This window comes from Melozone crissalis, unplaced genomic scaffold (assembly GCF_028551555.1).
Source record: "Melozone crissalis strain CALT ecotype California unplaced genomic scaffold, PUWL_Pcris_2 ptg000187l_1, whole genome shotgun sequence".
NCBI lineage: Eukaryota > Metazoa > Chordata > Aves > Passeriformes > Passerellidae > Melozone > Melozone crissalis.
In genome coordinates, this window is record NW_026535952.1 from 191,500 (window position 1) to 218,962 (window position 27,463).

General features: G+C 69.9%; 6 protein-coding genes across 10 annotated transcripts; 4 read left to right on the forward strand and 2 right to left on the reverse strand.

Annotated features, from left to right (window-relative positions):
• The first annotated feature begins 948 nt into the window (after positions 1-948).
• TPP1 (tripeptidyl peptidase 1) lies at positions 949-7,619 on the forward strand. 2 transcript variants are annotated; one of them, XM_054293772.1, is made up of 13 exons: positions 949-990; positions 1,626-1,721; positions 1,789-1,928; positions 2,000-2,150; positions 2,915-3,036; positions 3,316-3,506; positions 3,740-3,938; positions 5,101-5,289; positions 5,374-5,446; positions 6,193-6,313; positions 6,421-6,579; positions 6,689-6,826; positions 7,397-7,619. In XM_054293772.1, the coding sequence occupies exons 1-13, from the start codon at positions 980-982 to the stop codon at positions 7,535-7,537; spliced, it is 1,731 nt and encodes a 576-aa protein (XP_054149747.1). In that variant the 5' UTR covers positions 949-979; the 3' UTR covers positions 7,538-7,619. The 2 variants fall into 2 exon arrangements, with proteins under 2 accessions (XP_054149747.1, XP_054149746.1); XM_054293771.1 differs by lacking the exon at positions 949-990 and adding an exon at positions 1,052-1,067.
• Positions 7,620-7,862: 243 nt separating this feature from the next.
• Positions 7,863-9,581, forward strand: TAF10 (TATA-box binding protein associated factor 10). Its single transcript, XM_054293809.1, has 5 exons — positions 7,863-8,043; positions 8,406-8,557; positions 8,715-8,779; positions 8,887-9,001; positions 9,425-9,581. Exons 1-5 carry the CDS (start codon positions 7,863-7,865, stop codon positions 9,512-9,514), a joined length of 603 nt encoding a protein of 200 aa, XP_054149784.1. The 3' UTR covers positions 9,515-9,581.
• Positions 9,582-10,385: 804 nt separating this feature from the next.
• Positions 10,386-16,858, reverse strand: ILK (integrin linked kinase). 4 transcript variants are annotated; one of them, XM_054293778.1, is made up of 13 exons: positions 16,837-16,858; positions 14,341-14,434; positions 13,157-13,322; positions 12,789-12,884; positions 12,613-12,709; positions 12,434-12,517; positions 12,244-12,329; positions 11,902-12,011; positions 11,550-11,677; positions 11,333-11,454; positions 11,157-11,256; positions 10,955-11,085; positions 10,386-10,715 (listed from the first exon to the last, which is right to left on the reverse strand). In XM_054293778.1, the coding sequence occupies exons 2-13, from the start codon at positions 14,427-14,429 to the stop codon at positions 10,566-10,568; spliced, it is 1,359 nt and encodes a 452-aa protein (XP_054149753.1). In that variant the 5' UTR covers positions 14,430-14,434; positions 16,837-16,858; the 3' UTR covers positions 10,386-10,565. The 4 variants fall into 4 exon arrangements, with proteins under 4 accessions (XP_054149753.1, XP_054149752.1, XP_054149751.1 ...); XM_054293777.1 differs by lacking the exon at positions 16,837-16,858 and adding an exon at positions 16,370-16,415; XM_054293776.1 differs by lacking the exon at positions 16,837-16,858 and having other exon boundaries at positions 14,341-14,522.
• A 223-nt stretch (positions 16,859-17,081) lies between these two features.
• RRP8 (ribosomal RNA processing 8) lies at positions 17,082-19,387 on the forward strand. The gene is made up of 5 exons (XM_054293720.1): positions 17,082-17,497; positions 17,980-18,109; positions 18,367-18,473; positions 18,572-18,668; positions 19,259-19,387. The coding sequence occupies exons 1-5, from the start codon at positions 17,082-17,084 to the stop codon at positions 19,367-19,369; spliced, it is 861 nt and encodes a 286-aa protein (XP_054149695.1). The 3' UTR covers positions 19,370-19,387.
• A 59-nt stretch (positions 19,388-19,446) lies between these two features.
• LOC128948961 (F-box/WD repeat-containing protein 7-like) lies at positions 19,447-26,156 on the forward strand (the record flags this gene model as incomplete). The annotated part of the gene is made up of 13 exons (XM_054293721.1): positions 19,447-19,677; positions 20,761-20,940; positions 21,264-21,572; positions 21,854-21,936; positions 22,247-22,385; positions 22,672-22,806; positions 22,883-23,006; positions 23,084-23,220; positions 23,823-23,936; positions 24,167-24,348; positions 24,454-24,679; positions 25,373-25,583; positions 25,721-26,156. Coding segments are annotated over 13 exons (2,340 nt in total), but the record flags the coding sequence as incomplete, so codon positions are not given.
• A 610-nt stretch (positions 26,157-26,766) lies between these two features.
• Positions 26,767-27,413, reverse strand: TIMM10B (translocase of inner mitochondrial membrane 10B). The gene is made up of 3 exons (XM_054293820.1): positions 27,369-27,413; positions 27,034-27,129; positions 26,767-26,964 (listed from the first exon to the last, which is right to left on the reverse strand). Exons 1-3 carry the CDS (start codon positions 27,405-27,407, stop codon positions 26,767-26,769), a joined length of 333 nt encoding a protein of 110 aa, XP_054149795.1. The 5' UTR covers positions 27,408-27,413.
• Between the last annotated feature and the right edge of the window lie 50 nt (positions 27,414-27,463).

Below are 27,463 nucleotides of genomic sequence, written 5' to 3' on the forward strand. Positions count from 1 at the left end.
GTGGGATGTGCCGTGTGACTGGGCTTGTCACCGAAACTGCAGGAAAACCAAATAACTCCCAACAACGTTTTTACTGTTAGACAATCAGGGCATTACTGTATTCTGGCCAGGATGTGCAACAGAAATCGTTTCATCCGCATATGTCCTGGGTTGTGCAGAGAAAATCATTCCATGACACATGAATTTTACTAGATTTTCCACATATTTCATACAGTCAAAACACACAGAAATCCATTGGTTCATTGGTCCCAAGTTTCGAAGTTCTTAGCGTTTGGTTTCCTGTTCGAGGGTGGTGTCTGGAGTTGATGTTCCTTAATGGTTATTATCGTTTGTGTATCTCCTGAGCTGCTGCCAGCAGCCGCTCCTGCACGGGACCCCCGACCCGAGCGGGACCCCCGGCCTCACACGGGGCTCTCCTGCCGCCGCAGAGCCCGGGACCATCAGCCCCGCAGGGATCCCCGACCCCCGACCCGAGCGGGACCCCCGCCTCACACGGGGCTCTCCGCCCGCCGCAGAGCCCGGGACCATCAGCCCCGCAGGGAGCCCTGCCCGGTGGCAGCCCGAGAGCCCGACACGGGCCCTCGCCGAGCCCCCGGTCGGAGCCATCCCGCCGGGAAATGCCCGCTCCGCATCCCGCCGGGAGACGGGCGGGAACAGGGGGCGGCCGGGGCCGTGTGTGAACCGCCTCTCGGGGCGGCCGGCCAGCAGCGAGTGCCCCCCGGAGCCGGGCCGGGCCGGGCCGGGCCGGGCCCGCCGCCCCGAGCCCCCGCCGGTGCCGGTGCCGTGCCCAGTCCCGCCGGAGCCGGTGCCGTGCCCAGTCCCGCCCCGCCCGGTGCCGTGCCCCTGCCCGTGCCCGCCCCACCGGTGCCGGCGCGCGGCTCCGCCCGTCACGTGAGGGCGGTCACGTGGCGCTGTTTTGGTGTCCCCACGTGGCGGGAGTCACGCGCCCGCACACGCACGTGACCGGCGGCAGGGCGGCATGGCGCGGGGGTAACGGGCACCGAGCGGGCACCGAGCGGGGGGGCATCGAGCGGGGGGACACCCTGGCAGGGCGGCATGGCGCGGGGGTAACGGGCACCGAGCGAGGCACCCCGGCACGGGAACACCGGGACACCCCTCGGTGGCGGGGGCGCTACCGCGGCGGGGGCGCCTTCCGGCCCCGGCGATGGGCACCGCAGGGGTCCGGCGGGGCTCCCGGGTGACGGAGGCTCAGGGTGTCCGTGGGGCTCCCGGCTGGCTATGGGGACGGGGCCCGGGGGTCGGGCGGGGTTCCCCCGTGGGGACGGGGCCCGGGGATCGGGCGGGGTTCCCCGGTGGGGACGGGGCCCGGGGGTCGGGCGGGGTTCCCCCGTGGGGACGGGCCCGGGGGTCAGGCCGGGTTCCCCCGTGGGGACGGGGCCCGGGGGTCGGGCGGGGTTCCCCGGTGGGGACGGGCCCGGGGGTCGGGCGGGGTTCCCGGTCACAGGGTCAGACAGGCTCCCGCCCCGGTGCTGGGACCCGGGAGCTCCGGCGGCGCTCCCCAGGCCCAGGCTAGGGCGCGGCCAGACGGGCTCCGGGCCCAGTCCGCGGTGGGTCCCGGTTGCCCCGGGCTGTGCCGCTCCCGTGCTCCCCTGAGCCCGTTGCAGGTGTTGGGGGGTCCCCGCCGTGCTGGCGCTGTGTGCGGCCGCCTGGAGCTGCGCGCCGGGGCTGGCGCTGCAGCTGGAGCGAGATCAGCCGTTCCGGTAGGTGCGGGGCCGGGCCGGGCCGGGTGCCGGTGCCGGTGCCGCCGCGCTGACCGCCCCCCCACAGCGTGCCCCCCGGCTGGGCCCACGCCGGCCGCGTGGATCCCGGGCAGCCCGTGCAGCTGACCTTCGCCCTGCGGCAGCGCGGCACCGCCCGCCTCGCCCGCCTGGTCCGGGCCGTGTCCGACCCCCGGTCCCCGCGATACGGTAACGGCCCCGTCCCTGAGGCCCTGGACCCCGGGGCCCGTGAGGGGATCTGACCCCTCTGTGCCCCCCAGGGCAGTACCTGTCCCTGGAACAGCTCAGGGACTTGGTCCAGCCTTCCGCAGCCACGCTGATGACAGTTCTGAAGTGGCTGCAAGTCCATGGTGTAGAGGACTGCCGGAGTGTCACCACCCTTGACTTTCTGGAGTGTTACCTGCCTGCAAGGTGAGCTCCAAGGCCTGGAACCTGCTCTGCTGGCCCTGTGGTGCCTGTCCCTGTGTCTCACTACTGTCCCATCCCGTGCTGGCTGTTCCTGTGTCCCAGTGCAGCCCCACTCCCTAGTGGCTGTCCCTCTCTCCCAGCCCTGTCCCATCCCCTGGTGGCTGTCTCTGTGTCCCAGCCCTGTCCCATGCCCTGGTGGCTGTCCCTCTCTCCCAGCCCTCTCCCATGCCCTGGTGGCTGTCCCTCTCTCCCAGCCCTGTCCCATCCCCTGGTGGCTGTCTCTGTGTCCCAGCCCTGTCCCATGCCCTGGTGGCTGTCCCTCTCTCCCAGCCCTGTCCCATCCCCTGGTGGCTGTCTCTGTGTCCCAGCCCTGTCCCATGCCCTGGTGGCTGTCCCTCTCTCCCAGCCCTGTCCCACTCCCTGGTGGCTGTCTCTGTGTCCCAGCCCTGTCCCATGCCCTGGTGGCTGTCCCTCTCTCCCAGCCCTGTCCCACTCCCTGGTGGCTGTCTCTGTGTCCCAGCCCTGTCCCATGCCCTGGTGGCTGTCCCTCTCTCCCAGCCCTGTCCCATGCCCTGGTGGCTGTCCCTCTCTCCCAGCCCTGTCCCATCCCCTGGTGGCTGTCTCTGTGTCCCAGCCCTGTCCCATGCCCTGGTGGCTGTCCCTCTCTCCCAGCCCTGTCCCATGCCCTGGTGGCTGTCCCTCTCTCCCAGCCCTGTCCCGTCCCGTGCTGGCTGTCCCTCTCTCCCAGCGCTGTCCCTGTGTTGCAGCACGGCCGAGCGCCTGCTCCCCGGGGCCGAGTTCCACCGCTACGTGCAGGGCCAGCAGAGCCTGGTGCGGTCCCCGCTGCCCTACACGGTCCCTGCAGAGCTCGCCGAGCACCTGGACTTTGGTAGGTCCCCCCTGGGGGAGGTGAGGCTGCGGAGCCTCCTGCAGAGCCCTGCTCCGTGGGATCCAGTGAAAGGCGCAGGGCGTGCCGGGCTGGGGCTCAGCCGTGCAAGGCTGCAGAGGCTCTTCCCTGGGCTGGGGCTGCAGGGCTGGGCAATGCAAGCCCTGCTGCTGGCCTGCCCGTGCAGTAATGGGGCAGTGATGGAGAGCCCAGGGCTGTGTCCTGCCTTGCCGGGGCTCTGTGCCCTGACAGCCCCTCCTGTCCCGCTGTGCTCTGCTGCAGTGGGTGGGCTGCACCGGTTCCCCACGGAGCGCAAGGCGGTCAGCAGGGCCAGGAAGGAGCCACAGCTGGCACCACAGCTGGCACGAGCGTCGTTCCACCTGGGCGTGACACCGGCCGTCCTGCGCCAGAGATACAACATGACAGGAGGGGACGTGGGGCTCCTGCCCAACAACAGCCAGGCCTGTGCGCAGGTAACCCCTGCCCGCTCTGTGCGCCGTGGCTGTCCCAGGATTGGTGCTGGTCCTCCGGGGGTCGTGGCACAGCTGGGTGTCCCAGGGGTGGCTGCTGGTCCGGGGGTCGTGGCACAGCTGGCTGTCCCTCGGTGGCTGCTGTACAAAGCTGTGCTGGGCGATTTCCTGTGCCAGGATCACGATGTTGCCTTGTTTTTTTGAGAGGAGGCAGCCTGTCCCTCTGTGTCCCGCAGTTCCTCGAGCAGTACTTCCACCAGGCTGACCTGGCCGAGTTCATGCAGCTCTTTGGCAGCGGCTTTGCCCACCGCACGCAGGTGGACCGGGTGGTGGGGCGCCAGGGCCGCGGCAAAGCCGGGCTGGAGGCCAGCCTGGACGTGGAGTACATCATGAGCACGGGGGCCAACGTCTCCACCTGGGTCTTCAGCAATCCAGGTGCTGGGGAACAGCCCGAGGGGCAGGGGGGCACCCCGAGGGAGGAGGGGAGTGCCTGGAGCACAGGAGGGAACACTCGAGGCTGTGAGGGAGGGGGCTGGAACGGGAGAGGGGAGTGCTCGGAGGGGTGAGGGCAGAGCTGCAGGGCTGGGCAGCAGCTGGCTGCAGGACAGCCCCAGGTGCTTTCCCAGCTGCTCTGAGTGCTCCCTGTGTGCTCCCCAAGTCAGAGCTGGCCCTGCACTCCCAGCTCCTGGGGACGTCACTCCTGCTGTGTGCAGTGACTGTCAACTGTGTGAACCTTCAACTCCCAGGGTATCCTGGAGCAGGGATTTCATTGCTGGCACCTCACGGAGCAGCTGCCCTGCTCAGGTCCCATGAAGGAGGGCCCAGCCCTCCTCCCCTGGGGATTTCCAGCTCTGCTGCAGCTCAGCTCCCACCCACGAGTCTCCCAGGGCAGCAGATGAGGGAGAGCGAGGGAATTGGGGAAAACAAATTGCCAAACAGCTTGCACAAACACAAACACGGCACGGTGCTTGGGGCAGTGTCCCAGATTGGGAACTGGCTGGGCAGGTGAGTGCCACAGGACAGTGGCCCTGTCCCTGATGGTGACAGTGGCAGCAGGGTGCTGCCCTTCCCTCCGCCCTGACACAGCTGCAGGTGTGGGCAGGTGCAGGTGCCCTGGTGTGGGTGACTGAGAGTCAGCGGGGGTGGCTGGGGCTGTGCCCCCCTCCCAGTGGCGAGGCTGGAGGGCAGGGAGGCACCGGGCGGGTGGAATGTGTGGAGGTGGCACATGCACCACTCTGCTGGGACCTTTGCCACAGGAGGAGCCCAGGCCCTGGTGGGTCCACAGGTGCCCCCGTGGCTGCAGCCCTGGGCAGAGTCTTGGAGAGGGGTGTGAGTGCAGCCCCCCGTCCTGGGCTAACGATGGCCCTCTTGCCAAGCCCATGGCCTGAGCTGGAGCTCAGTGCCAATGTGAGGAGCCCCAGGATGAGCTCACAGAGCATCAGGGTGTGCTGTGGCTCCGTGGCCCACAGGAAGGAGCACTTGGGGCTGCCCTGCCCTGTAGGAAGGTGCTGGTGCTGCTGAGGCGGGGCTCCTCTCTGTCCCCCATCCCTGATGTCAGGGGAGCCATCCTCGTGTCCCTCGCCCCATGTCCTTGCAGGGCGCCACGAGAGCCAGGAGCCCTTCTTGGCCTGGCTGGTGCTGCTCAGCAACATGTCCTCGGTGCCCTGGGTGCACTCGGTGAGCTATGGGGACGACGAGGACAGCCTGTCCTATGCCTACATGGAGCGCGTCAACACCGAGCTCATGAAGGCGGCGGCGCGCGGCCTCACCATCCTCTTCGCCTCAGGTGGGGCTGGGCGGGGCTGGGGAGGGGCTGGGGAGGGGCTGCCCGGTGCCAGGGGGTCCCCTGTCACCTGTTCTGTGCCGGCAGGTGACGACGGTGCTGGCTGCCGGCGGGAGCACAGCGGGAACCACACGTTCCGGCCCAGCTTCCCGGCCTCCAGGTGGGTGCCAGGGGTCGGTGCAGCCCCCGGGGCACAGCCAGCCCCAGCCCCGTGGGGCACAGCCAGCCCCAGCCCCATGGGAGCACAGCCAGCCCCAGTCCTGTGGGGGCACAGCCAGCCCCAGCCCCGTGGGGCACAGCCAGCCCCAGTCCTGTGGGGGCACAGCCAGCCCCAGCCCCACGGGGCACGGCCAGCCCCAGCCCCACGGGGACACGGCCAGCCCCAGTCCTGTGGGGGCACAGCCAGCCCCAGCTCCATGGGACACGGCCAGCCCCAGCCCCATGGGAGCACAGCCAGCCCCAGTCCTGTGGGGGCACAGCCAGCCCCAGCCCCACGGGGCACGGCCAGCCCCAGCCCCACGGGGACACGGCCAGCCCCAGCCCCACACGACACGGCCAGCCCCAGTCCAGTGGGGGCACAGCCAGCCCCAGCCCCACGGGGACACGGCCAGCCCCAGCCCCATGGGAGCACAGCCACCCCCAGCCCCACGGGGACACGGCCAGCCCAGCCCCGTGGGAGCACAGCCAGCCCCATGGGGCACGGCTAGCCCCAGCCCCACAGGGTCTGAGCCCTCCAAGATCACCTGGGGTCGTCACCAACTTCTTACAGACCCCAGAGGTGCAGCCTGTGCAGCTCCAGGGGCTGGTTGGGTTTGTGGGGCGAGGTTTTGGTACCAGAGGGGGCTCTTGGTGGCTGCTGAGGCCCAGGCCGCCGTGTGCCCACCTGCAGTGTCCCCGTTTCCCCAGCCCCTACGTCACCACGGTGGGTGGCACGTCCTTCAAGAACCCCTTCCTGGTGACAGAGGAGGTGACGGATTACATCAGCGGGGGCGGCTTCAGCAACGTCTTCCCCATGCCTGAGTACCAGGTAGGGACCCCTGTGCTGCCAGCCCGGGGCTGCAGGGGTAGCGCTGGGGGGACGGGGCAGTGGGCACAGTGGGCAGTGGGGATGCCCACGGGCTGTGCCATCCCCAGGCCGCTGCTGTCGGGCGTTTCCTGCGCTCAGCCTCCAAGCTGCCCCCCAGCTCCTACTACAACAGCAGCGGCCGCGCCTACCCCGACCTGGCCGCGCTCTCCGACAACTACTGGGTGGTGACAAACCGCATCCCGCTGCCCTGGGTCTCGGGCACCTCGGTAAGGAGCCCGTCCCCGCTGCCCTGGGTCTGGGGCACCTCGGTAAGGAGCCCGTCCCCGCTGCCCTCAGCATGGCAGGCCTGGGCTGAGGGGAGTTGTGCCCACGCAGGCGTCCACGCCGGTGGTGGCAGGCATGGTGGCACTGATCAACGACCGGCGCCTGCAGCGGGGGCTGCCGCCCCTCGGCTTCCTTAACCCGGCGCTCTACCAGCTGCAGAAACAAGGGCTCGGTGATGCCTTCTACGATGTGAGTGGGGCAGGGAGGGGCTCTGCTTGGGTGTCCTGACGTGTGGGGCTGAGGCCTGGGGCGGGCCTGTCCGTGGGGCTAGGAAGGCTGTGTGTGCTCCAGGGGCTGTCCTGGGGCTCCTGCTCCCAGAGCTGTGCCTGGGGCAGGACAGAGTCCCCGTGGCCTTCCCATGGGAGGGGTGTCCATGGGCTCCTGTGAGCTTGGTGGGTCAGGTCCCCTCGTGTGGCCGGGGCAGCAGCGTCCAGGGGCTGCAGAGGTGCCAGGGTGCAGCTGAGCATGCTGTTCCACATTGCCCGTGTCCCGAGGGGACCCTGTGCCGTGGGGGGCGTTGTGCGGGTCCCCGTGTCAGATGTCTGGGGCCCCTGTCCCTGGGATTCCCGTCTCAGGGATGGCAGGGACGGCTGTCCCTGGTTCCCGGGTACTGCAGGCAGGGTCCCTGTGCCCATGGTACCGCTGTCCCGGGTGGTCCCTGTGCCCTGGGGTCCCTGTCCCAGGGCTCTGTGGGGATCCTGGGCTCCGGAGGTCTCTGTCCCAAGACTCGGAGCCCCCGCACTGAGGCTGTCCCCGCAGGTGATCCAGGGCTGCCACCTGTCCTGCCTGGACGGCACCGTGCAGGGCCAGGGCTTCTGCGCCACCCCCGCCTGGGACCCGGTCACCGGCTGGGGCACCCCCAACTTCCCGCGCCTGCTGCGGGCGCTGGGGCCGCGCTGAGCAGGCCGCCGTGGCCGGACAGCGGCACCGGACCGGACAGCGGCACCGGACAACGGAACCGAACGCCACCGGACGGCGAAGGCCGCGGAACCGGGGGCGGGGCGGGGCAATAAACACGCCAAGCCCCGCCCGCCGTCTCTATTTGTGTCCGCGCCTCCGCCAGGGGGCGTGCGGGGCCGAGAACGTCGGAGGGCGGGACCAATGGGGGCGGGGCGGGGGCCCGACAGAGCCAATGGGCTGGCGGGAGGGGTGGGGCGGAGGGGCCGCGGGGCCAATCGAGCGCGTGGGCGCGCGCAGGCGCGGAGCGGAGGCTGGTGCCGGGACCATGAGCGGCAGCGCCGATCCCGACCCCGCGCTCGCCGCCCCGGCGGCCCCGCCAGGCCCCGCCGAGGGCAGCAAGCCCAGCCCGGCCGCCGTGGGCAGCGCCGGGCCCGGGGCGGCGCCGGCTGCGGGGGGCGGCGCGGCGCGGGCCTCCGAGGGCTGTGCGGCCGGCGCGAGGGGGCCCGGTGAGTCGCGGTGGGGCCGGCGGGGGATGGGCCGCGGGCGCGGGTGCCCCGCGGGCCGCCCCGAGCCGCTCTGGCCGGGGAGCGGCGTCCGGTGGCGCGGGCGTCCGGGTGCCGCTGAGCGTGCTGTGCCGGTGCCGGCGGGGCTCCCGGCGCAGACCGTGCTGTCCCGCAGTGCCGGTGCCGGTACCGGCGGGGCTCCCGGTGCTGACCGTGCTGTCCCGCAGTGCCGGTGCCGGTGGGGCTCCCGGCGCAGACCGTGCTGTCCCGCAGTGCCGGTACCGGCGGGGCTCCCGGCGCTGACCGTGCTGTCCCGCACTGCCGGTGCCGGCGGGGCTCCCGGCGCTGACCGTGCTGTCCCGCAGTGCCGGTGTCCGCGGCCGTGGCCGCCCCCCCGGACGGGGCCATGTCCAACGGCGTGTACGTGCCGCCCGCGGCCAACGGCGACGTGAAGCCCGTGGTGTCCACCACGCCGCTCGTGGACTTCCTCATGCAGCTGGAGGACTACACGCCCACGGTACCGACACAGCGCGACTCCTGAGGGACGGGACGGGGCACGGGGCCGGTCCCGGGGTGCCGGGACAGCGGGCAGTCCCGTGGTGCCGGGGCACGGGGCGGCTCCGTGGAAGCGCTCCCGCGGCGCCCTGGAGCAGTTCCAACTCTTCCCTCCGCAGATCCCGGATGCCGTCACGGGGTATTACCTGAACCGGGCGGGGTTTGAGGCCTCGGACCCCCGCATGTGAGTGGCCGCGGGGCGGGGGGGTCCAGGAGCCCCGCGGGGGTTCACCCTCCGGCAGAGGGGCCCGCGGGTCCCGCCGCCCCGCCGACACCGGCCCTGTCCTGCAGAATCCGCCTGATCTCGCTGGCGGCGCAGAAGTTCATCTCGGACATCGCCAACGACGCGCTGCAGCACTGCAAGATGAAGGGCACGGCCTCGGGCAGCTCCCGCAGCAAGAGCAAGGTGAGGGCACCGGGGCAGGCGGGGAGCCCTCCTGGCACGGGGCTGAGCCTGCAGCCCCCCAGGGCAGGAGCACGGTGCGGCCCTGCAGGCGGGCAGGGGCTGGCGGGGACACAAGGGGGGCACAGAGCTGGTGGGCACACTTTGGTGCCCCCCAGCCCAGCAGTGGCTGCAGCTCTGGGCTTGGGGAGGAGCTGGAGTGAGGGGTCCCGGGACCCTCCCAGTGCCATGTCTGGGGTGCAGGGGCTCCGCAAGGCCAATGGGATTTGGGGACGTCTGAGGGCACGGGATAACAGGACGTGGGGATTCCCAAATGCCCCAGTGCTGCCCAGCAGCTCCTCTGGGAGGGGGACACGCCTGTCCATGTGCCCTGGGGGTCCCACAGCCCCGGCTTTCCCTGCTGTGACCCCTGCCCCGTGTCTCCAGGACAAGAAGTACACGCTGACCATGGAGGACCTGACGCCGGCGCTGGCCGAGTACGGCATCAACGTGAAGAAGCCACACTACTTCACGTAGAGCTCGGGGAGCGTGGGCAGGGTGCAGGGGTCGTGTCGGTGCCATTAAACACCTCGCAGGGTTTGGAGGGAAGGCAGCCTTGCTCCTGTGCCTGCGCCCACCAGTGCTGGCCCTGCTCCTCCACACGCTCACCCCCCTCTGCCCGTCACAGGGGGCTCCGTGCTCCCAACAGGGCTGGAGAAGAGTGGGCTGAGGGGACAGGAACTGCCCAGCACTCCTCCTCCTTCCCTGAACTGCCCCTTGCCTCCCAAGGAAATGCCCTGGGGGCTGCACTGCAAATGGAGCCAGGGACGGGACCTGAGCCCACCCCTCCTGCAGCAAGTGGCTCCTGAGGGGCCCTGTGCCCATCTATCCTTCCTGTGCTGGGTGCCACAGGTTTTTGTGGGTGGTGATTGGTGCCCTGTGGGCTGGAAGGCAGCGCCACATCAATCCAACGCCACCCTCAGTCCTGGACACCCCCTGTGAGTCCCAGCCCCCAGTCACTCCAGCCCCTCACCCCCAGCTCCCCCATTCCCCACCCTGTACTGCAGCAGCTGGTTCCATACCAAAGGTTTATTGGGTTGCCAGAGGCCATTCTGGGGCCAGAGGGAAGTGGCCAGTGAAGCGCGAAGCAGGGGCAGTGCTGGGCACCACAGGTGGCCTCTCCTGGGCTGCCCCTTGCCCCCCAGCCTTGGGGGGCTGAGTCCTGGGTCAAGCTTTGCCCAGCGAGGGGGACAGGGGGCCCCACAGCCCCGTCCCTTGCAGCAGGGCCAGGCCACACGCCGTGCCCCGGGCTGGGGGGGCTGCCCCGGGCTGGGGGTTGCTCTGGGCTGGGGGTTGCTCTGGGTTGGGGGGGCTGCCCTGGGCTGGGGGCTGCCCCGGGCTGGGGGGGCTGCCCCGGGCAGGGGGCCGGGGCCTGCAGAGCTCCAGCGCAGGCAGTGCCATCTGTACCGTGTGTCCGTGGCTGGCTCAGGGTGAGGGGTGTCCTCTGCTCCCCCTGAATCTGGGGCTAAAGGCACTTGGGGGTGGCGGGGGGCGCAAGGCAGCACTGGAGGGGGCAGGCGCCTCCTCTCTACTTCTCCTGCATCTTCTCCAGGATGGGCACGATCATGTCGAACTTGGGGCGCTTGGCCGGGTCCTCGTTCATGCAGATCTTCATCAGTTTGCAGATGTGGGGGGAGATGCCGGGGGGGATGGTGGGACGCAGCCCCTCCAGTGCTACCTGCAGGCCAGAGGAGGAGCCAGAGTCAGGGCTGGGGCCCTGCCCCCACAGGCAGGGACACCTTCCACTTGGCCGGGTGCTTGCACACCCCCTCCAGCCTGGCCTGAACACTCACAGGGATGGAGCAGCCAGAGTTCTCTGGGCAGCCTGTGCCAAGGCCTTACCACCCTCAGTGACCAGAACTGCTCCCCTAACTGACCCAAATGAGTTCCTCTGCTGCTATCCCCGCACGCCCTCACCTTCATGCCGATCTCCATGTTGGACAGGTCGGCGAAGGGCACCTCACGTGTCACCAGCTCCCACAGCAGCACAGCAAAGCTCCACATGTCAGCCGAGCGCCGGTTGATCTCCTCTGGCTTCTTCTGCAGGGCTGGGGATGGCTGGGGGCTGAGTGGGGCTGGGGGCTCAGGGGGCTCGGGGGGCTGGGAACGGGGCACTCACCTTCGGGAGCCACCCAGGCCGGGGCGTACATCCGCCCCGGGCACTGGAAGGAGAACTTGACGTCGGCCATGCTGATGCGTGCCGTCATGTCCTCGTCGATCTGGGGACGGCAGCAGGGGTCAGCAGGAGCCCCCAGCCCCGAGAGCCCCCGGCTGGGCGAGGGGCCGCGCTCTCACCATGACGCTGCGGCTGTTGAGGTGGTGCCGCGGGATGAGGGGCTCCAGCGTGTGCAGGAAGGCCATGCCCCGCGCGATGTCGAAGGCGAACTTCACCGCCTGCATCTGGTCCACCACAAAATCTGGGAACGGGGGGGACGGGGTCAGCCCAGCCCAAGCCCAGCCAGGGCTGTGGCTGGAGAGGCTGCCCCCAAACAAGCCGTCCCCCAGCACTCACTGGTTCCCTCGTGCAGGACGTTGTACAGGGAGCCGTAGGGCATCCAGTGGCTGATGACAATGGGGTGGGGAGCTGGAGGGGCCTGGCAGGCACCCAGCACCGGCAGCACGTTGGGGTGGGAAAAGATCCTGCAAGACAAGTGACAGCCCTAAGAACGGGAAGAGGCTCCCTGCATCCCCTCGTTTCCCTCTGCCATCCCCCAGAGCCTCCCAGCCCTTGGCCACCACCCTGGAGCGTTCCTGGCCCCACAGAGCTGGGTATGCCTGCCCCATACTCTGGCAGCTGCCCTGGCCAGGGGCTGGTGCGGATCCCAGCACATTCCGGGGTGGCTCCAGGCACGAGCAGCGCTCACCGCAGTTTTGGGTACTCCTCGTTGAAGTCCCGGCTCTTCCGCGTCGTCCAGTCCCGGATCCTCAGCATCTTGATTACGATGTCATTGCCCTGCCAGCGCCCCTTCCACAGCTGGGGGAGGAGCAGACACGGGCACTGAAAAGGGTGCAGAAGCCCCAGCATGCCCAGGCCCCTGTGTGGAGCCCACGGGACCAAGGGTGCACAACGAGAAAGGAGCCCCTTGAGCAGCGGAGGAGCTCCCTCCCTGCACCTGGCCATGGCACTGCAGAACGGCCGTGCCCAGCAGGGCCAGGACACGGCGTCTGCATGGGCACAGAACCCACTGGGGCTGAGAGGGACCTACCTCTCCCGAGTGGTTCTCGTTCAGTTTGTGGCTCAGGCTCAGCTGTTTGAAGTCAATCCCAGCGAGTTTGTTCAGGGTCCCGTTCCCTGCAGTGGAAGGGGGATGATGCCTCTGGCTGCTGGATCCCGGAGGCAGTGCCAGCAGGGCACAGGGGACCCATGGCACCCCCAAAGGGACCCCCAGTCCTTACTGGGCCGGGTGCGGGTTGTGCCCTTCCAGAACGTGTCCTTGTAGGGGATCTTGGTGAGGCTCTGGCCCAGCTTCTCAGCACGCTCTGCAGAGGGAGCAGGAGGAGGAGGGTGGCACCCCGAGCCTGCTGTGGCTGGCTGGAGGCTGTGTCAGCTGGGGGCTCCTGAGAGACCCTCGTACCTTTCAGGATCTCTCGCAGTGGCGTCTTGGCCTTGTCTGTGGGGGTCTCACCATATTTGTTAGCAATGCTGACCAGGGCCCCGCTGCCCACCAGGTCCTGTGGGAGCAGGCAGCAAGGACTGTGGTTTGTGATGTCCCCTCAGTGCCCCTCCCACCCTGCCCGGGCTCCCACTCACCTCAGCCACCTGCTCGTGTCCCCAGAAGCAGGCATAGTGCAGCGGCGTGTTCCCGTGCTCGTTCACTGCATTGATGTCTGCCTTGAACTGCATCAGCTGGGGACACGGGACAGCCCCTGTGAGCCCAGGACTGTCCCCATGAGCTCAGGACAGCCCTCATCCTCCTTGGGGGACGCAGGGGCAGCACACTGGGCGCTGTAGGGAGGGGGCTGAACTGACGCGGGGCTCAGAGGGATTTGCGGGATTTGTGAGCAGTGGGGAGCTCAGGGGTGCTCCTGGCAGTGGCCAGGGGAGCGAGGCCCTCGAGGCTGGTGTGGGGGGCTGCTCGGGGCTGGGTCGGGGCAGGGGCTGGCGCGGGGGCCGGGTACCTTCTGCACGATGTCACGGTGGCCGTGGCTGGCGGCCAGGTGCAGCGGCGTGTCGTCGCCGCGGTTCATGACGTTGATGCGGGCCCCGCGCATGATGAGCATGTCCACCACGTTGGAGCGGCCCTCGCGGCACGCCCAGTGCAGGGGGCTGAACCCATGGTCGTCCCTGCAGGGCAGCGGGGGCTCTGCTCAGCTGTGGCCCCCTGTAGCCCCGGGCATCCCTGGCATCATTCTCACAACACCAGCGGCAGGACCGAGGGACCGGGCTGAACATCCATCCCGCTCCCACCCCCACCAGGGCCCCACCAGCCCAGGCCAAATCCTGTCTCCTCCAAGGCTGAATCACAGCTGGATCCTGTCCCCATCCCCCCACTCCATGGCCAAGTAAGGGAGGAGGTGGCAGCCAGGCCTTAAATGGAGATCAGGAACTGGCAGAGGGGCTGCTGCAGCCCCGGCTCCCCTCCAGCCCAGCTCCCCCCGGTCCCAGCGCCGCTCCAGCCCCCTGGCACAGCAGACCCCATTTGTCCCCACCATGGCCCTGCAGGCAGGGGCGGCCCAGCACAGAACACCTCCTTGGGCACTTCTGTGGGTCTGGGAGAGCTCCACGTGCCTGGGACCCCCAGGAGGGGCAGGGAGGCCTGAGCAAGGGAGGCCATTTGTCTGGAGCCTGTGCGGAATGCCAGGGCCGTGGCCTGGCTGGGGTCAGGGTGCAGGGTCACCCTGCGCCACCTCACACACTGCAGGCAGATGCTCCGAGCCCCAAGCCTGGCCCAAACGTGCTCCTGAATGGCTGTGAGCAGTGCTGGACCCCACGGTGCTGTGGGACCCTCAAACGGGCTGTGGGGAGCAGAGCCCTGGGCACGCAGAGTGGCCCTCACAACTGTCAGCCCAGCTGTGTGCCCACACGTGTGCCACGGTGCTCCCCTGAGAGGGGACGGGGACACGAGGACAAGGTCAGGGGACACAGCCGCCACCACAGGGACGGGGGAGGCAGCCCCATCCCAGCTGATCCCGGCCGGGCCCTGAGGAAGTGGCCAGAGGATGTTTGGCCTCGTGCCTCAGCGATGCGGTAACTTCCTGCAGCGGGGAGGAGCTGCGTCCTGCCATCTGCCCCTGCCTTTCCGTGGGGACAGCGGAAACCAACGCCCCGCAGAGCCCCCAGCCCCGCGCGCCCCCTCACTCACCCCTGGTTGAGGTCGTTCTCGGTGTTGTCCAGCCACAGCCGCACGGCCACCGCGTTGCCCTCCCGGCACTGCGTGAAGATGTCGTCCATGGCAGCTGGGGGGGACGTGGGTGAGGACATGGGGACAGACCCCGATGCCCCTCGGCAGGGAGGGCCCTGGAACAGCAGGTACAGGAGCCTCCTGCCCGTCCCCGAGCCCTCCCGCCCGTCCCCGTCCCTGTCCCTGTCCCTGTCCCTGTCCCTGCCCCTGCAGCTCTCCAGGAAGCCGCAGCAGGCTGAGGTCAGGGCTGGAGCCAGACCCGCAGCCCAAGGGGAACATCCCGGGTGCCTCCAGCGGGGCCGTGGCCACCCACAGGAAGCCAGGCTGGCACCCCCGGGCTTATCAGCAGGCACAGCCGGCCCCGGTGCCCGCAGCTCTGGGGCAGTGAGGCTGGGGAGCTCAACACTCTCAAAACGGGACCCCGCAGATCTGGGGCAGTGAGGCTGGGGAGCTCAGCACCCTCAAGATGGGACCCTGCAGATCTGGTGGGGGAAAGGGGCTGGGGTAGCTCAGCATCCCTGGCATGGGACCCTGCAGCCCCACGACCCTCCTGACCCACTTGGCTGGGCCTGGCACGGGCCATGCTCAGAAAGAGAGACCCCAAAGCCTCGTGCATGGAGGAGCCCATGGGAATGGAACATCCATGGACACCCCAGCTCAGAGCCAGGCACTGAGCTCCCTCCTGCTCCCTGTGACCTCCCCAAGCCCCCGGCTGCGAGCGTGGCACCCGCTGTCCAGTGATCTGGGATGCTGAGCAGGGACGCACAGTGTCTCACAGCGTGGGGACAGTCAGATTGAATGTGGCATCCTGACATGCACCCACTGGGGCTCAAACCTGCTGCTGGAGGATCCCCTGGGCCTGCTGCCCACCCAGACACAGCGGGACCCCCACCAGCTGCCAGCACCGCCAGCTGTCCCCCAGGACCCTGCCTGCACCCCTCGCCCCAGGCAGCTCCGAGAGGGGGACGCGGAACCCCGGATTTTTGCCGGGGTCTCGTACACCCCAGCATGGCCCCAGCACAGCCACAGCAGCACTGGCCCTGTCCCGGCACCAGAACACCCACACTCCCGGATGAGATTTATCCCCCGCCCATTTGGGGGCACCCATGAAAAGGGGTCCCCAGGACATGCCGCACTAGTCCCGGCCCTGTGGGACCTCACCCCGCAGCGATGACACCCCATGCTGGCCCCACCCTGCCCCCAGCTCGGCCGGGACTGTGCCCTGCTGTCACCCACCGGCCCCTGCCCGGGTGGCCAATGCCCGCCTCGGCCTGCCCAGCGCCCGGGGCAGGGCACGGCATGGGGACACACAGTGCCCGGTGTCACCCCGAACCAGCTGCTGGGGGCCTGCTCTGCCTGCGGCCACATCGGTCCCACCCGTGTACCCCAACCCTCCCGTGTACCCCCAATGCTCCCGTGTACCCCCAACTCTCCCCTGTACCCAAACCCTCTCCTATACCCCCAACCCTTCCCTGCACCCCCAACCCACCCACATAGCCCAGTCCCTTCCCTGTACCCCCAACTCTCCCCTGCACCCGCAACCCTCCCATGTACCCCCAACCCTTCCCTGCACCCCAACTCTCCCCTGTACCCCCAATGCCTCCCCTTCAGCCCCCACCTCTCCCCTGTACCCCCAACTCTTCCCTGTACCCCAATCCTTCCCTGCACCCCCAACTCTCCCGTGTACCCCCAACCCTCCGGTGTACCCCCAACCCTCCCCTGTGCCCCTAGTCCTGTACCCCGATCCCTTCCCTGTACCCCCAAGTCTCCCGTGCACCCCAACGCTTCCCTGCGCCACTCACCCCTCCCCGGTACCCCGATCCCTTCCCTGCGCCCCCCACCGCTCCCCAGCAGCTCCCGCCCCGCCCCTGGCTCCGGCTCCGGCTCCGTCCGGGCTCCGTCCGGCCCTGCCCCCGCCTGGGTGGCGCGCAGCCGCCCTCGCGGCCTCCCGAACCTGTCCCGCCGGGCGCGGGTGCCGTCCCGCCGTTACCGGGTGCGTGTCCCGGCGGCTCCGCAGGGCGGCGGCTGCGGCGGGCGCGGGGCGGGCGGGGGCTCCGCCCGAGAGGGCGCCCTCTGCCGGCCGGAACCCGCCCCGGCGGCTGCTCCGCCACACGGCACCGGCGGGGCGGGGCGGGGAGCGCGGGCGGGCGGGCTGGGGTGCGGGTGCGGGGCGTGCCGAGTGACCGGGGGCGCGGCTCCCGGCCGGGGCGGGGCGGGCCGCCCGTGGCACCGTCCGTGCAGCCCCCGGCCCCGCCCGGTCCTCCGGGCCGCGAGGAGGGGCTGTGCCCGTGGCGGGAGCACGTGCGTCCCGGTACCGAGCGAGGGTCCCCGCTCCATGTTCGCGGAGCAGGGCTGGGACGATGCAGCGGAGCCGCTGCCCCGGAGGGCCCGGGCCGGCCGGTAAGGGGGCGGAGCTGGGGCGGCGGGCCGGGCCGGTCCCGGGCGCGGGGACGTTACCGGGCCCCGCTGTGCGCAGGACCCCCGGGAAGAGGCGGCTGCCCGGGGCCGCTCGGGACGGCGAGGCGGCGCGGAAGCGGTCCCGGAAGCGGAAGAAGGCCGGCGGGCCGCGGGCCGCGGCGGGGGAGCTCCCGGCCGGTCCCGACGAGCCCCGGCAGGCTGGGCAGCGGCCGGACACAGGTACCGGGACGGCCCCGGGGCCCGGCGGCAGGAGGGAGCCGCCTCCGCGCCCTGGCCCCCTCTCGATGCCCGCAGACGGCGCGGCTGAGCCGGCGGAGGAGCGCGGGGAGCCGGCGGGACTGAGCCGCCGGCAGCGGCGGAACCGGCAGAAGCGGCTGCGGCAGCAGGAGCCATCGGCGGGACCGGACGGGGAGCGGGGCTCCGGGCCGGGCCCCCCGGAGCCGCCGGGCCCCGCCGAGGCTCCGCCGGAGCCGCGCTCGGGCCGCGCGGCCGCGCTCCGTGCGCGGATGGAGGAGCGGCTGCTCGGCGCCCGGTTCCGCTACCTGAACCAGCAGCTCTACACCGGCAGCAGCCGGGACGCGGCGCGGCTCTTCCGCGACGACCCCGCCGCTTTCCACCTCTACCACCGCGGCTTCGAGCGGCAGGTGCGGCGCTGGCCCGAGCGCCCGGTGCAGCGCATCGTGCGCTACCTGCGCCGCCGGTGAGCGGGGCCTGGCTGCAACATGGACCGGGGACCGGGAGCGGGGCCGGGGGCTGAACGGAGAACCGGGGAGCGGTGGGGCCCGGGAGTGATTGGGGACCGGGAGTGATCGGGGACCGGGAGCGATCGGGAACCGGGATTGATCGGGGAACCGGGAGCGATCCGGGGGACCGGCAGTGATCGGGGAACCGGGAGCGATCGGGAACCGGGAGTGATCGGGGAACCGGGAGCGATGGGGAGCCCGGGAGTGATCGGGGACTAGGAGTGATCGGGGACCGGGAGTGATCGGGAACCGGGAGCGATCCGAGGGACCGGCTGTGATCGGGGGACCGGGAGTGATCGGGGAACCGGGAGTGATCCGGGGGACCGGGAGCGATCGGGAACCGGGAGCGATCCGGGGGACCGGGAGTGATCCGGGGGCCCGGGAGCGATGGGGCCAGGGCGCTGTCCCGGCCGCTCTGAGCCCGCCGTTCCTGTCCCAGCCCCGCGTCGCTGGTGGTGGCGGATTTCGGCTGCGGGGACTGCACGCTGGCCGCCAGCATCAAGAACCAGGTGCACTGCTTCGACCTGGTGCCGCTGAACCCGCGGGTCACCGTCTGTGACATGGCCAAGGTACGGGGCAGCCCCGCGGCGGGGAGGGCGGGCACGGGCACCGTGACCCCGAGGGTCCCGTGGGGCGGGGGAAGCACCGGTGTGCCTGCTCGAAAGCTGGGTCTGTGCCTGGGGCACGGCTGAACCCGCGAGCCTGGGCAGTCCGGGCCGTGTCCCTGCCCCATCAACACCGCCATCCTCCTGCTCCGGGGGTGTGCAGGGTGGCTTCCAGGCCCAGTCATCCTCCTCCTCCCCCGGGGCTGTCCCGGCGTGGGCAGGTGCCGCTGGCGGCTGAGGCGGTGGACGTGGCCGTGTTCTGCCTGGCGCTGATGGGCACCAACCTGCAGGAGATCCTGGCGGAGGCCAACCGTGTGCTCAAGCTCGGGTAGGCAGAGCTGCTGGGGCAGTGGGGGATTGGGGCAGGGCTGCTGAGCAGCGTCCTGGCCGTGCCCGGACACCTGCTCAGAGCTCCGGTGACCGCAGGGGGACCCTGCTGGTGGCCGAGGTGGCCAGCCGCTTCGAGGACACCCGTGCCTTCCTGAGGGCCATGACGCAGCTGGGCTTCAAGACCGTCTCCAAGGTGTGTGCCTAGGGCTGGGCACTGGGAGCACCAGGAACCGGGGGGCCCAGGGAAGGGGTCCCTGGAGGGGGGTACTGAGGCCAGCCTGGTGTGGAGCATGCCAGGGATTGTGAAAGCAGATGGAGGTGGGAGGAATTGGTGCATGGAGATGGGAGAACGGGGGGATGTGTACGCACAGGGGTGGAGTCCTGGGGGAAGGCTTGGAGGTCCTGGGAACTGTGGGGACACGCTGTGGCAGTTTGGGATGCAGATTGGGTGGGCTGCACACTGGGACTGTAGTGCAGGGCCTGGAGGTGGGCGTGTAGCGAAGGAGGGGCTTGGGGGTCCCAGGGCCTGGAGGAATTGTGGTGTGGGCTTGGTGATGGGTGTGTTGTGCATTTAGAGGAGTATGCTAGGGGCTGGGGCACTCAAGCCGGACAAGGGCTTTGGAGCCAGGCTCTGGGCACCGTGGGCGTCTGGAAGGAGGCAGGGGGGACCCGGGGTTCTCTGAGGCGGCATTGAGTGGTGCCGGAGGGCGGGGGGTTCCGGGGCTGTGGTGATGATGGGGGCTCCGGGCTGCCGGTAACAGCCGGGTGTCCCCGCGCCCCCAGGACCTCTCCAGCTCCTATTTCTACGTGTTGGAGTTCACCAAGACGGGCCCGGCCCGGCCCGGCCCCGCTCCCGGGCTGCGCCTGCGGCCGTGTCTGTACAAGCGCCGGTGACCGGAGCGCCGCCAGGGGGCGGGGCCGGGGTGGGGCGGGGCCACGGCGGCTGGCCCCGCCCCCGCGCGCAATCACCAATAAAGCCGCTGTTTCCTCACAGCTACGCCTGCGCGTCTGGGGGCGGGGCCGCGCCTGCGCGGTGCGGTTGGGCCTGCGCGGCGGCAGCGCCCGGGACCGGTACCGGGATGTCGGGGCCGGGCCCCGCCGGGGCCAAGCTCGACATCAACCGCGCCGGCGTGGCCGAGCTGGAGGGTGCCCTCAGCGGCATCGGCCGCCGCCGTGCCCGCGGTATCGTCCGCAAGAGAGAGGTGCGCGGGGGGGAGCGGCGGGGACAGCGCCCCGCGCTGAGCGACCCGGGCCGGGACGCCGAGGCGGCGGTGGCCGTGGCGGTGTCGGTCCCGGGGCGGGGGCCGCGGGAGGAGTGCGGGGGCGACAGCGCTGTTTCCGTGCTGGCAGCCGGGCCGGGTGGGGGGCCGGGATCGCCGAGTCCCGCCCCGAGCCCGGGGGCCGGGCGAGCGCAGCCGCCCCCGGTGCTGCCGGGTCCCGGCAGCACCCCGAGCCGAGCGGGGAACCGGGGGAACGGGACCGGCTCCGCGCCCCGACGGCTTCCGAGCGCCGTCAGCGGCGATGGCGGGGCGCGACCCTGCGGGCAGCGGTGCCCCGGCCGGGGCAGAGGGAGCGGCACCGCGGGCCCAGCCCGGCGGGCGCGGCGGCGGCAGGGCAGCCGTGCCCTGGTGCCACAGGGATGGGCAGCGCCGCGGCCGGGCGAGACAGGGCTGGCACCGCTTGGCGTGTCTGGGGCTCGGAGAGGAGGTGGATGTCGAGTGCTGTGGGCACGTACGCTCGGGAACCCCGGGAGGCGGGAGGGCAGGAACCGGTGACACAGCGGGAGGGTGGCCCCGGCAGGGCCTGTCCCGAGCGGTGCTGTTACTGCAGCCCTTTGTGGGGAGCAGCAGCGCCGTCACACGAGCCGTACCGGGTCAGAGGGGCCGGGCGGGCTCTGCCCGGGCTGCCCTGGTTGTCTGTCGAGCCCTGCCCCAGGACAGCCCGGCCCGCCGGTTCCGCCCCTGGCGGGCGCTCCGGGAGCCGTGCCGGGTGACGGAGGCTGCTGATCGCAGGTCGGGGCCGGGCTGTGCCCGGGATCCCGCGGGACCGTGGGTGCCTCACGTGTGTGCATCTTCACGTGTGTGGCTGTTCCCCTGGCCTGGAGCTGCAGCCTCGCTGCCCACGCTGCTCATCTGGGGGCACACTGCTCCTGCCCCGGCCGGCAGCTTTGGGCTGCTGCCCCCCTCCCACAGCGCTGTGACTCTTCCTCGGGGGGCCGCTGGGGCAGGGGGCTCTGGGAGCAGGAGCGACTCTGTTCTGGGCAGGGCTGACTTCCCTCCGCGCAGGAGCTGAAGGGCTTCACTTGCTTGGATGACCTGCTGCACGTCAAGGGCATCACCACACGCATCCTGGAGCTCAACAGCCAGCGCATGACGTGCCGGCGCTGCCCCGGCCCCGAGGGGCCCCCGCGGGCCAGCCCCGCTCCCCTGGGGGATGGCGAGGAGCGCAGGGCAGCTGCGGCACAGGTGGGTGCAGAGGGGTTCCTCTGCCAGGTGTGGGGATGAGGGAGGGGGTCTGGCTCCGGGGGGAGCTCAGGAGAAGAAGCTTGTGGCGAGCAGACAGAGAGAGCTGCGCTGGAGCATTGTGGAGGAGCTCGTGGGTGTGGTTGCCCTGCAGCCCCCCCAGTGCTGTTGGGTGGAGCCCCTGTGCTGCGGGGCTGTCGCTCCCTCTGGCAGCCATCCTGCAGCACTCCCAGCCCCTGCCCTGCTCCTGGCCTCCAGCAGGAGACCGGGGGTCTCTCCAAGGCTGGTGCAGAGTCAGCTCTGCTCCCTGCCTTTTCCCTGCTCAGGTGGTGGCTGAGGAGGAGGAAGAGGAGGAGGAGGCGCCAGGGCCCTGGGAGCAGGAGCGCTCCTGGAAGGGTACCCCCAGATCCGGAGCAGACCCTGATGGTTCTGGGGGGCGGGGACCACAGGAGCCCCCCAGGTCCACCCGGGAGGAGGAGGAGGAAGAGGAGGAGGAGGAAGAGGAAGGGAGCTGCTGCAGCGAGGAGGGGGAAGACAGCAGCAACGTCTACCTGTACTACACGCTGGGAGAGCGCTGGATCGACTACCTGCAGCGCACGGGGGACGGGGGGCTGCTGCGGCACCTGCGCCCCAAGGTGGGGGGCTCCGTGGGGCCTGGGGCTGGGGCTGGGGAGGGAGATGCTGCCCTGTCCCCATGCAGACCCTGCCCTGCACAGGAGTCCTTTGTTGCTGTAGGGACCCTGGAGGGAGAAAGCAGGAGCAGGTGGGGGCCTGCCCCCTAGCTCTGGGCAGGGGGCCTGCAGGGGTCGGTTCTGGTGGGTGGCCTGTAGGGGTCTGCAAGGATCAACTGTGGGCAGGGGGTCCGCGGGGGTCTGCCTGGGTTTCTCCAGCCACTCCAACCCGCTGTGTCCCACAGATGAAGCGGAAGTCAGAGAATGGGCCGGATGGCCGGGCCCTGTCCCCCGGGAAGAAGCTGTGCAAGGGCTCTGACTATGGCAGGTGAGGGGTAGGGGGGCTCTGAGTGCAGCTGCTGAAGGGGGTCCCGTGTGCTGGGGCAGCACATGGCTCCTGCTGCCCTCCCCAGGAGGATGGTGGAGCCACTTGGGTCGAGCAGGGGTTGGCCCTGGGAGATGCAGCCCTGACCAGTTGCCTGTCTGCTGAACAGGCTGGGCTGCATGGCTGGGCAAGGGGTCAGCAGGGTGGGAGCAAGGAGACGGGTCAGTGGGGTGGAGCTCCCGCTGGCAGGAGCCAGTTCAAGAGCCTCTGGCCGCCTGTGCCCTGGCCTCAGCTGTGCCTGTGTTTCTCCCAGGACGCTGGGTCCCTGCACACCCAGCCCCACGACCACCTTTGGGGACCTGCGCAATGCCAAGGTGGGGCAGGCCCGGCGGCGGCACATCCCCCCGGTGGCCCCCCCACCTGAGCTACAGGACTGGCTCCGCACCTTCCAGGTACGGTCACCTGCTGGCTCCAGCAGCCTGGGTACGACGGGAGGGATCCCCACGATGGGCAGGGGTTGGGCCCACAGTGGATTTTGGGTGGTTTTGTTTGTGATGAGGAAGCACAGAGGAGGTTTCAGCCTGGCCAGGCATGGTGTCACCTGTCACACAGCACCTGTGACCCACCAAAGTCCCAGCTGCCTCAGGCTCCTGGCCTGGGACAGGAGGCCTGGCTGCCAGGGCTGTGGCTGGGCTAGCTGGGGACACAGAGCCAGGGTCACCGGGGGTCCCCCTGCAGCGCTGGAGCGGCCCTGAGAAGCTGCTGGCCCTGGATGAGCTCATCGACCGCTGCGAGCCGGCGCAGATCAAGTACATGATGCAGGTCATCGAGCCCCAGTTCCAGCGGGACTTCATCTCCCTGCTGCCCAAGGAGGTGAGTGAAGCCTGGGACCAGGGCCTGGCCTGACATCCCCCCTGGCACCCCCTGTGTGACCCTTATCCCCCCGCAGCTGGCCCTGTACGTCCTGTCTTTCCTGGAGCCGCGGGACCTGCTCCGTGCCGCCCAGACGTGCCGCTACTGGAGGGTACTGGCCGAGGACAACCTGCTCTGGAGGGAGAAGTGCCGTGAGGAGGGTGAGGGTCCTCCCGGCTGGGGCTGGGGGCCACCGCGGGCTTGACCCAGGTGAGGCAGCGCCGTGTTGTCCCTGCAGGGATCGAGGAGCCGCTGCACCTGCGGAAGCGGCGCCTGCTCAGCCCCGGCTTCATGTACAGCCCCTGGAAATTCGCCTTCCTGCGCCAGCACCGCATCGACATGAACTGGCGCAGCGGGGAGCTGCGGCCCCCCAAGGTGGGTCTGGCTGTCCCTGGGAAGCTGTGGTTCCCCAAAGTGGGTCTGAGTGTCCCTGGGAACAGGCTGTGGGGGGCTGTCGTCCCCAAGGTGAGCCATGGAGAATTGAGGGGCTGGTGGGTTCCCTCTGGGGACAGAGCCCAGGTCACTGGTATGGGGAAGCTGGTACAGGATCTGCCATGGGGATCAGATGTGGCTTGCTCAGAGCAGTGAGGGCAGCAGAAATGAGGTCCCCTGGGCCTGGAGAAGGGGGTCCCTTCCTTTGCCCCTCTCCAAGGCCCCATGCAGGGCTGCAGCCAGCCCCAGCACCCAGGGAAGGTGCAGCATCACAGGGCTCAACTGTGTTCTGTGCAGGGTGCCAGGACCCTGGTGATCTCTCCCTGGGGGTCCTTCCCTCCTCTGGGCAGAGTCCCCGCCACCCCTTCTCTTGCTGCTGGGTTCCTGAGCCCCCCACTCCCTATTCTCCTGTAACCCCTGCCCCTGAGCAGCTGCCAGACACACCACACACCCCAGCTCTGCTGCCTTGCCACTGCTCACTGTGCTGGGGGTCCTGCTGGCTGGAGAGGCCGCACTGCCCGCCACACACTCGTGTACTCCCACAGGTGCTGAAGGGCCACGATGACCATGTGATCACCTGCCTGCAGTTCTGTGGGAATCGCATAGTGAGCGGCTCCGATGACAACACACTCAAAGTGTGGTCAGCTGTCACAGGGGAGGTGAGCGTCACTGTCACCAGGGCAGTGAGTGTGGCATTGTCACAGTGCCGCGGGGGTTTGGGGCAGGGACCCTCTCCCTGTGCTGGGCACAGGTGGGGTTACACCCTGGCTCCTGGGGTCGGTTTGGGCCCTTTGTGACCAGGACAGGGGGTTGCGCTGCTCCTCTGTGCTGTTTCGGGGGCGGGGAGCTGCGAGAGGCTCACCTGTCCCTCGTGTCCTGTTCCCCACAGTGCGTGCAGACGCTGGTGGGCCACACGGGGGGGGTTTGGTCCTCCCAGATGAGGGACAGCATCGTCATCAGCGGCTCCACGGACCGCACGCTGAAGGTGTGGAACGCGGACAGCGGCGAGTGCGTGCACACGCTGTACGGGCACACCTCCACCGTGCGCTGCATGCACCTGCACGGCAACAGGTACGGCAGGGGCTGCGGGCGCTCTGCGAGGGGCACGGCCAGGGGGCCGGGGCGCTCACCCACGCTGCCCTGGCAGCCGGGCCCCACGCGTGCCCTCGCCCGCAGGGTGGTGAGCGGCTCCCGGGACGCCACGCTGCGGCTCTGGGACATCGAGACGGGGCAGTGCCTGCATGTGCTGATGGGCCACGTGGCGGCCGTGCGCTGCGTCCAGTACGACGGCAACAAGGTGGTCAGCGGTGCCTACGACTACACAGTCAAGGTGTGGGACCCCGAGAGCGAGAGCTGCACCCACACGCTGCAGGGGCACACCAACCGTGTCTACTCGCTGCAGGTACGGCCCTGTGTGCATCCCCTCCTGCTGCTCCCCCCCAGCTGCCCTGCCCTCCCTGCTCCCTCAGATACAACCCTGCAGGTACAGCCCTGCCAGGTACAGCCCCGTGTGCATCCCCTCCTGCTGCTCCCCCCCCAGCTGCCCTGCCCTCCCTGCTCCCTCAGGTACATCCCTCCAGGCCTCCAGGTACATCCTGCTCTCCCTGCTCCCTCAGGTACAACCTGCCTTCCTGCTGGCTTGCCCTATTGCTCCCCTGCCTTCCAGTCATGGGCACAAGCTGTGCCAGAGGTCCCACGTGTGGTGTAGGGACCAACAGGCTGTGCCTGTGTCATGCAAGGCCCTGTGAGATTTGCAGGGATATGTGTGCCCTGGAGGGGATATATCTGCCCTGCAAGGACGCATGGACCGTGTTTGTGTCCTGTGGGGACAGTCTCTGCCCCCCTGACCCAACTCCCCACACACACATGCTGTGGACACAAACACTCCTCCGTGCCCCTTCCTGGAGCATTTCTACAGTCCAAAAAGCCAAGAGGTGTGTGAGCCTGTCTCATCTGCAGAACTGGGCTCTCCAGTGGTGCTGCTGGTGCTGGGGGGTGCTGTGTCCCAAACCAGGGGATCCAGAGCTGTGGGCTGCACCCCAAAGCAGGGACACTCCTGTCCTTGGTACTGAGCTAGACCCCTTCCCTCTGGCAGTTTGATGGGACACACATCGTGAGCGGGTCCCTGGACACTTCAATCCGTGTGTGGGATGTGGAGAGTGGGAACTGCCTGCACACGCTCATGGGGCACCAGTCCCTCACCAGCGGCATGGAGCTGCGCGACAACATCCTCGTGTCCGGCAACGCCGACTCCACCGTCAAGATCTGGGACATCAAGACGGGGCAGTGCCTGCAGACGCTGCAGGGTGAGAGGGCATTCATTCCTCACCCTCGGGGGGCCGCGGGGCTGGGCTGGGGCAGCTCTCTCCCTTGGGGCTGGGCTGGCTCTGAGGTGCCATGTCACCCAGCAGCGGCTGTGACGCTCACGGGTGCCTCCCCCTAGGTCCCAGCAAGCACCAGAGTGCCGTCACCTGCCTGCAGTTCAGCTCCAAGTTCGTGGTGACCAGCTCGGACGACGGCACGGTGAAGCTGTGGGACCTGAAGACAGGGGAGTTCGTGCGGAACCTGGTGGCGCTGGAGAGCGGCGGCTCCGGGGGCGTGGTGTGGCGCATCCGCGCCTCCAACACCAAGCTGGTGTGCGCCGTGGGCAGCCGCAACGGCACCGAGGAGACCAAGCTGCTGGTGCTGGACTTTGACGTGGACCTGAAGTGACCCCGGCCAGCCCGGGGGTCCCGCGGGAGGGGTGGCCCCGGCGCAGGCGCTGGCCCCCGCGGGCAGGACAGAGGGAGCCCGGCCCGGGCCTTATTTATATGCGCGGGAGTGCCCGGCCGGGCCGCAGGAGCATGTTTTGTACACGAATATATCACTTTATTTCTGTACTGGGGCCAGTGCTTACCTGCCCCAAGCCCTGTCCTGGGCCTGCAGCTGCCACCCTCTGCCAGGGGCTGCTGCCAGGCTCCCCCAAGGGCCAGGCACACACGTGCCCTGAGCACGGCAGCTCAGGGCACGGGCCTGGCAGCACCTGGCACCTACCCCACACTGCCCTGAGTGCCCCCTCTGCAGTGAGAACGTTCAGGGCCCCACAGTGTCCTGGGGCTCCTGCAGGGAGAGGTTTGTCTCATATTTAGGTGCAAGTCCCGGGATTCCCAGTTGTGCTATGGGCTCCCCCGAACAGGGAACAGAGGCCAGGTTCTGGTGCCCTTCCCAGGCGTCACGCTAAGCCATTACTGTGAAGATGTTTTATTGGTACTCACAGTCCACTGCCCAGAAATCCACAACCAGGAGGGCTAGGGGGGCCTTCCCCCTGTTCCTGTGCCCCCCTCCCTGGTGCCCGGCACAGCCCAGCCGCAGCTCGGGCTCCCGGGGCCCAGCGCAGGTGCTGCTCCGGCCTGGGGCTCCGTGCAGCAGCGATGCAGCCGCTCCGGCCGGTGCGGGCCGGGCTGCCGCCAGTGGCGTCCGACGGCCGCGGGGAGCTGCGGCCAGCTGCTGCTACGTGCCGGCAGCGGGAGCGCCTTCCGCGGGGCCCGGCGCGGGCTCAGCGGCGGCCGGCGGTGCGGCCGGCGGCGCGGCAGCCGCGTGCTCGGCGGCGCGGCGCTGCAGCAGCGAGGGCACCAGCCCCACGTAGGCGCCCATCAGGCGGTGGTTGGCGCGGACCAGCCTGGCGGCGCAGCTGTCCAGGCACGACTCCTGCGGGGGACAGGGGGTCAGGGGCGGCGGACACCCGGCCTGCGGCCCCGGGCGCCGGGCCCCGCTCACCTCGCGGCCCGTGAGCAGCCGGTAGTTGAGGTTGCAGACGCAGTGGCGGAAGCAGAGCTCGGTCATGCGGTTGTAGACCAGCAGGAAGTCCCGCAGCTGGGGAGCAGGCGCGGGTCACACCGGGCGGAGGGGGCCGGGACCCCCGACACCCACGGCGAGTCCCGCAGTGCCCTCCGGCCAGCCCGCGACGCCCGGGTCCCTTCCAGGACCCCGCCGGTTCTCCGGCGAGCCCGGCGCCTCGAGACCCGGACACGCCGGGACACGCCACCGCAGCCGGGACCTCCCATGAAGGCCTCGCGGGCCACGCCGCCCCCCGCCCCCGGCCCGAGGCTCACGCTGCGGAGCTGCTGCCGGTGCTCGGCCGCCGGGTCCATGCCGGGCCCGGCTCCTCCGCGCCCGCGGCACCACACGCCGAACTCCGGCACGTCAC

Excerpts from the sequence above, each read along its gene's own strand:
- TPP1 (XM_054293772.1), top strand. Across the intron at positions 2,151-2,914 it reads GAGTGTTACCTGCCTGCAAG|CACGGCCGAGCGCCTGCTCC; the intron begins GTGAGCTCCAAG and ends CCTGTGTTGCAG. Across the intron at positions 5,447-6,192 it reads CCCAGCTTCCCGGCCTCCAG|CCCCTACGTCACCACGGTGG; the intron begins GTGGGTGCCAGG and ends CCGTTTCCCCAG.
- TAF10 (XM_054293809.1), top strand. The coding sequence starts at position 7,863 with ATGAGCGGCAGCGCCGATCCCGACCCCGCGCTCGCCGCCCCGGCGGCC. Across the intron at positions 8,044-8,405 it reads GGCCGGCGCGAGGGGGCCCG|TGCCGGTGTCCGCGGCCGTG; the intron begins GTGAGTCGCGGT and ends GCTGTCCCGCAG. Across the intron at positions 9,002-9,424 it reads GCTCCCGCAGCAAGAGCAAG|GACAAGAAGTACACGCTGAC; the intron begins GTGAGGGCACCG and ends CCGTGTCTCCAG.
- ILK (XM_054293776.1), bottom strand. The coding sequence starts at position 14,459 with ATGTCCTCACCCACGTCCCCCCCAGCTGCCATGGACGACATCTTCACG. Across the intron at positions 12,710-12,788 it reads GACACGAGCAGGTGGCTGAG|GACCTGGTGGGCAGCGGGGC; the intron begins GTGAGTGGGAGC and ends CTGCTCCCACAG. Across the intron at positions 12,518-12,612 it reads ACTGCGAGAGATCCTGAAAG|AGCGTGCTGAGAAGCTGGGC; the intron begins GTACGAGGGTCT and ends CTCCCTCTGCAG.
- RRP8 (XM_054293720.1), top strand. The coding sequence starts at position 17,082 with ATGCCCGCAGACGGCGCGGCTGAGCCGGCGGAGGAGCGCGGGGAGCCG. Across the intron at positions 18,110-18,366 it reads CCGTCTGTGACATGGCCAAG|GTGCCGCTGGCGGCTGAGGC; the intron begins GTACGGGGCAGC and ends CGGCGTGGGCAG. Across the intron at positions 18,669-19,258 it reads GCTTCAAGACCGTCTCCAAG|GACCTCTCCAGCTCCTATTT; the intron begins GTGTGTGCCTAG and ends CCGCGCCCCCAG.
- TIMM10B (XM_054293820.1), bottom strand. The coding sequence starts at position 27,407 with ATGGACCCGGCGGCCGAGCACCGGCAGCAGCTCCGCAGC. Across the intron at positions 27,130-27,368 it reads ACCGGCAGCAGCTCCGCAGC|CTGCGGGACTTCCTGCTGGT; the intron begins GTGAGCCTCGGG and ends CCTGCTCCCCAG. Across the intron at positions 26,965-27,033 it reads GGCTGCTCACGGGCCGCGAG|GAGTCGTGCCTGGACAGCTG; the intron begins GTGAGCGGGGCC and ends TGTCCCCCGCAG.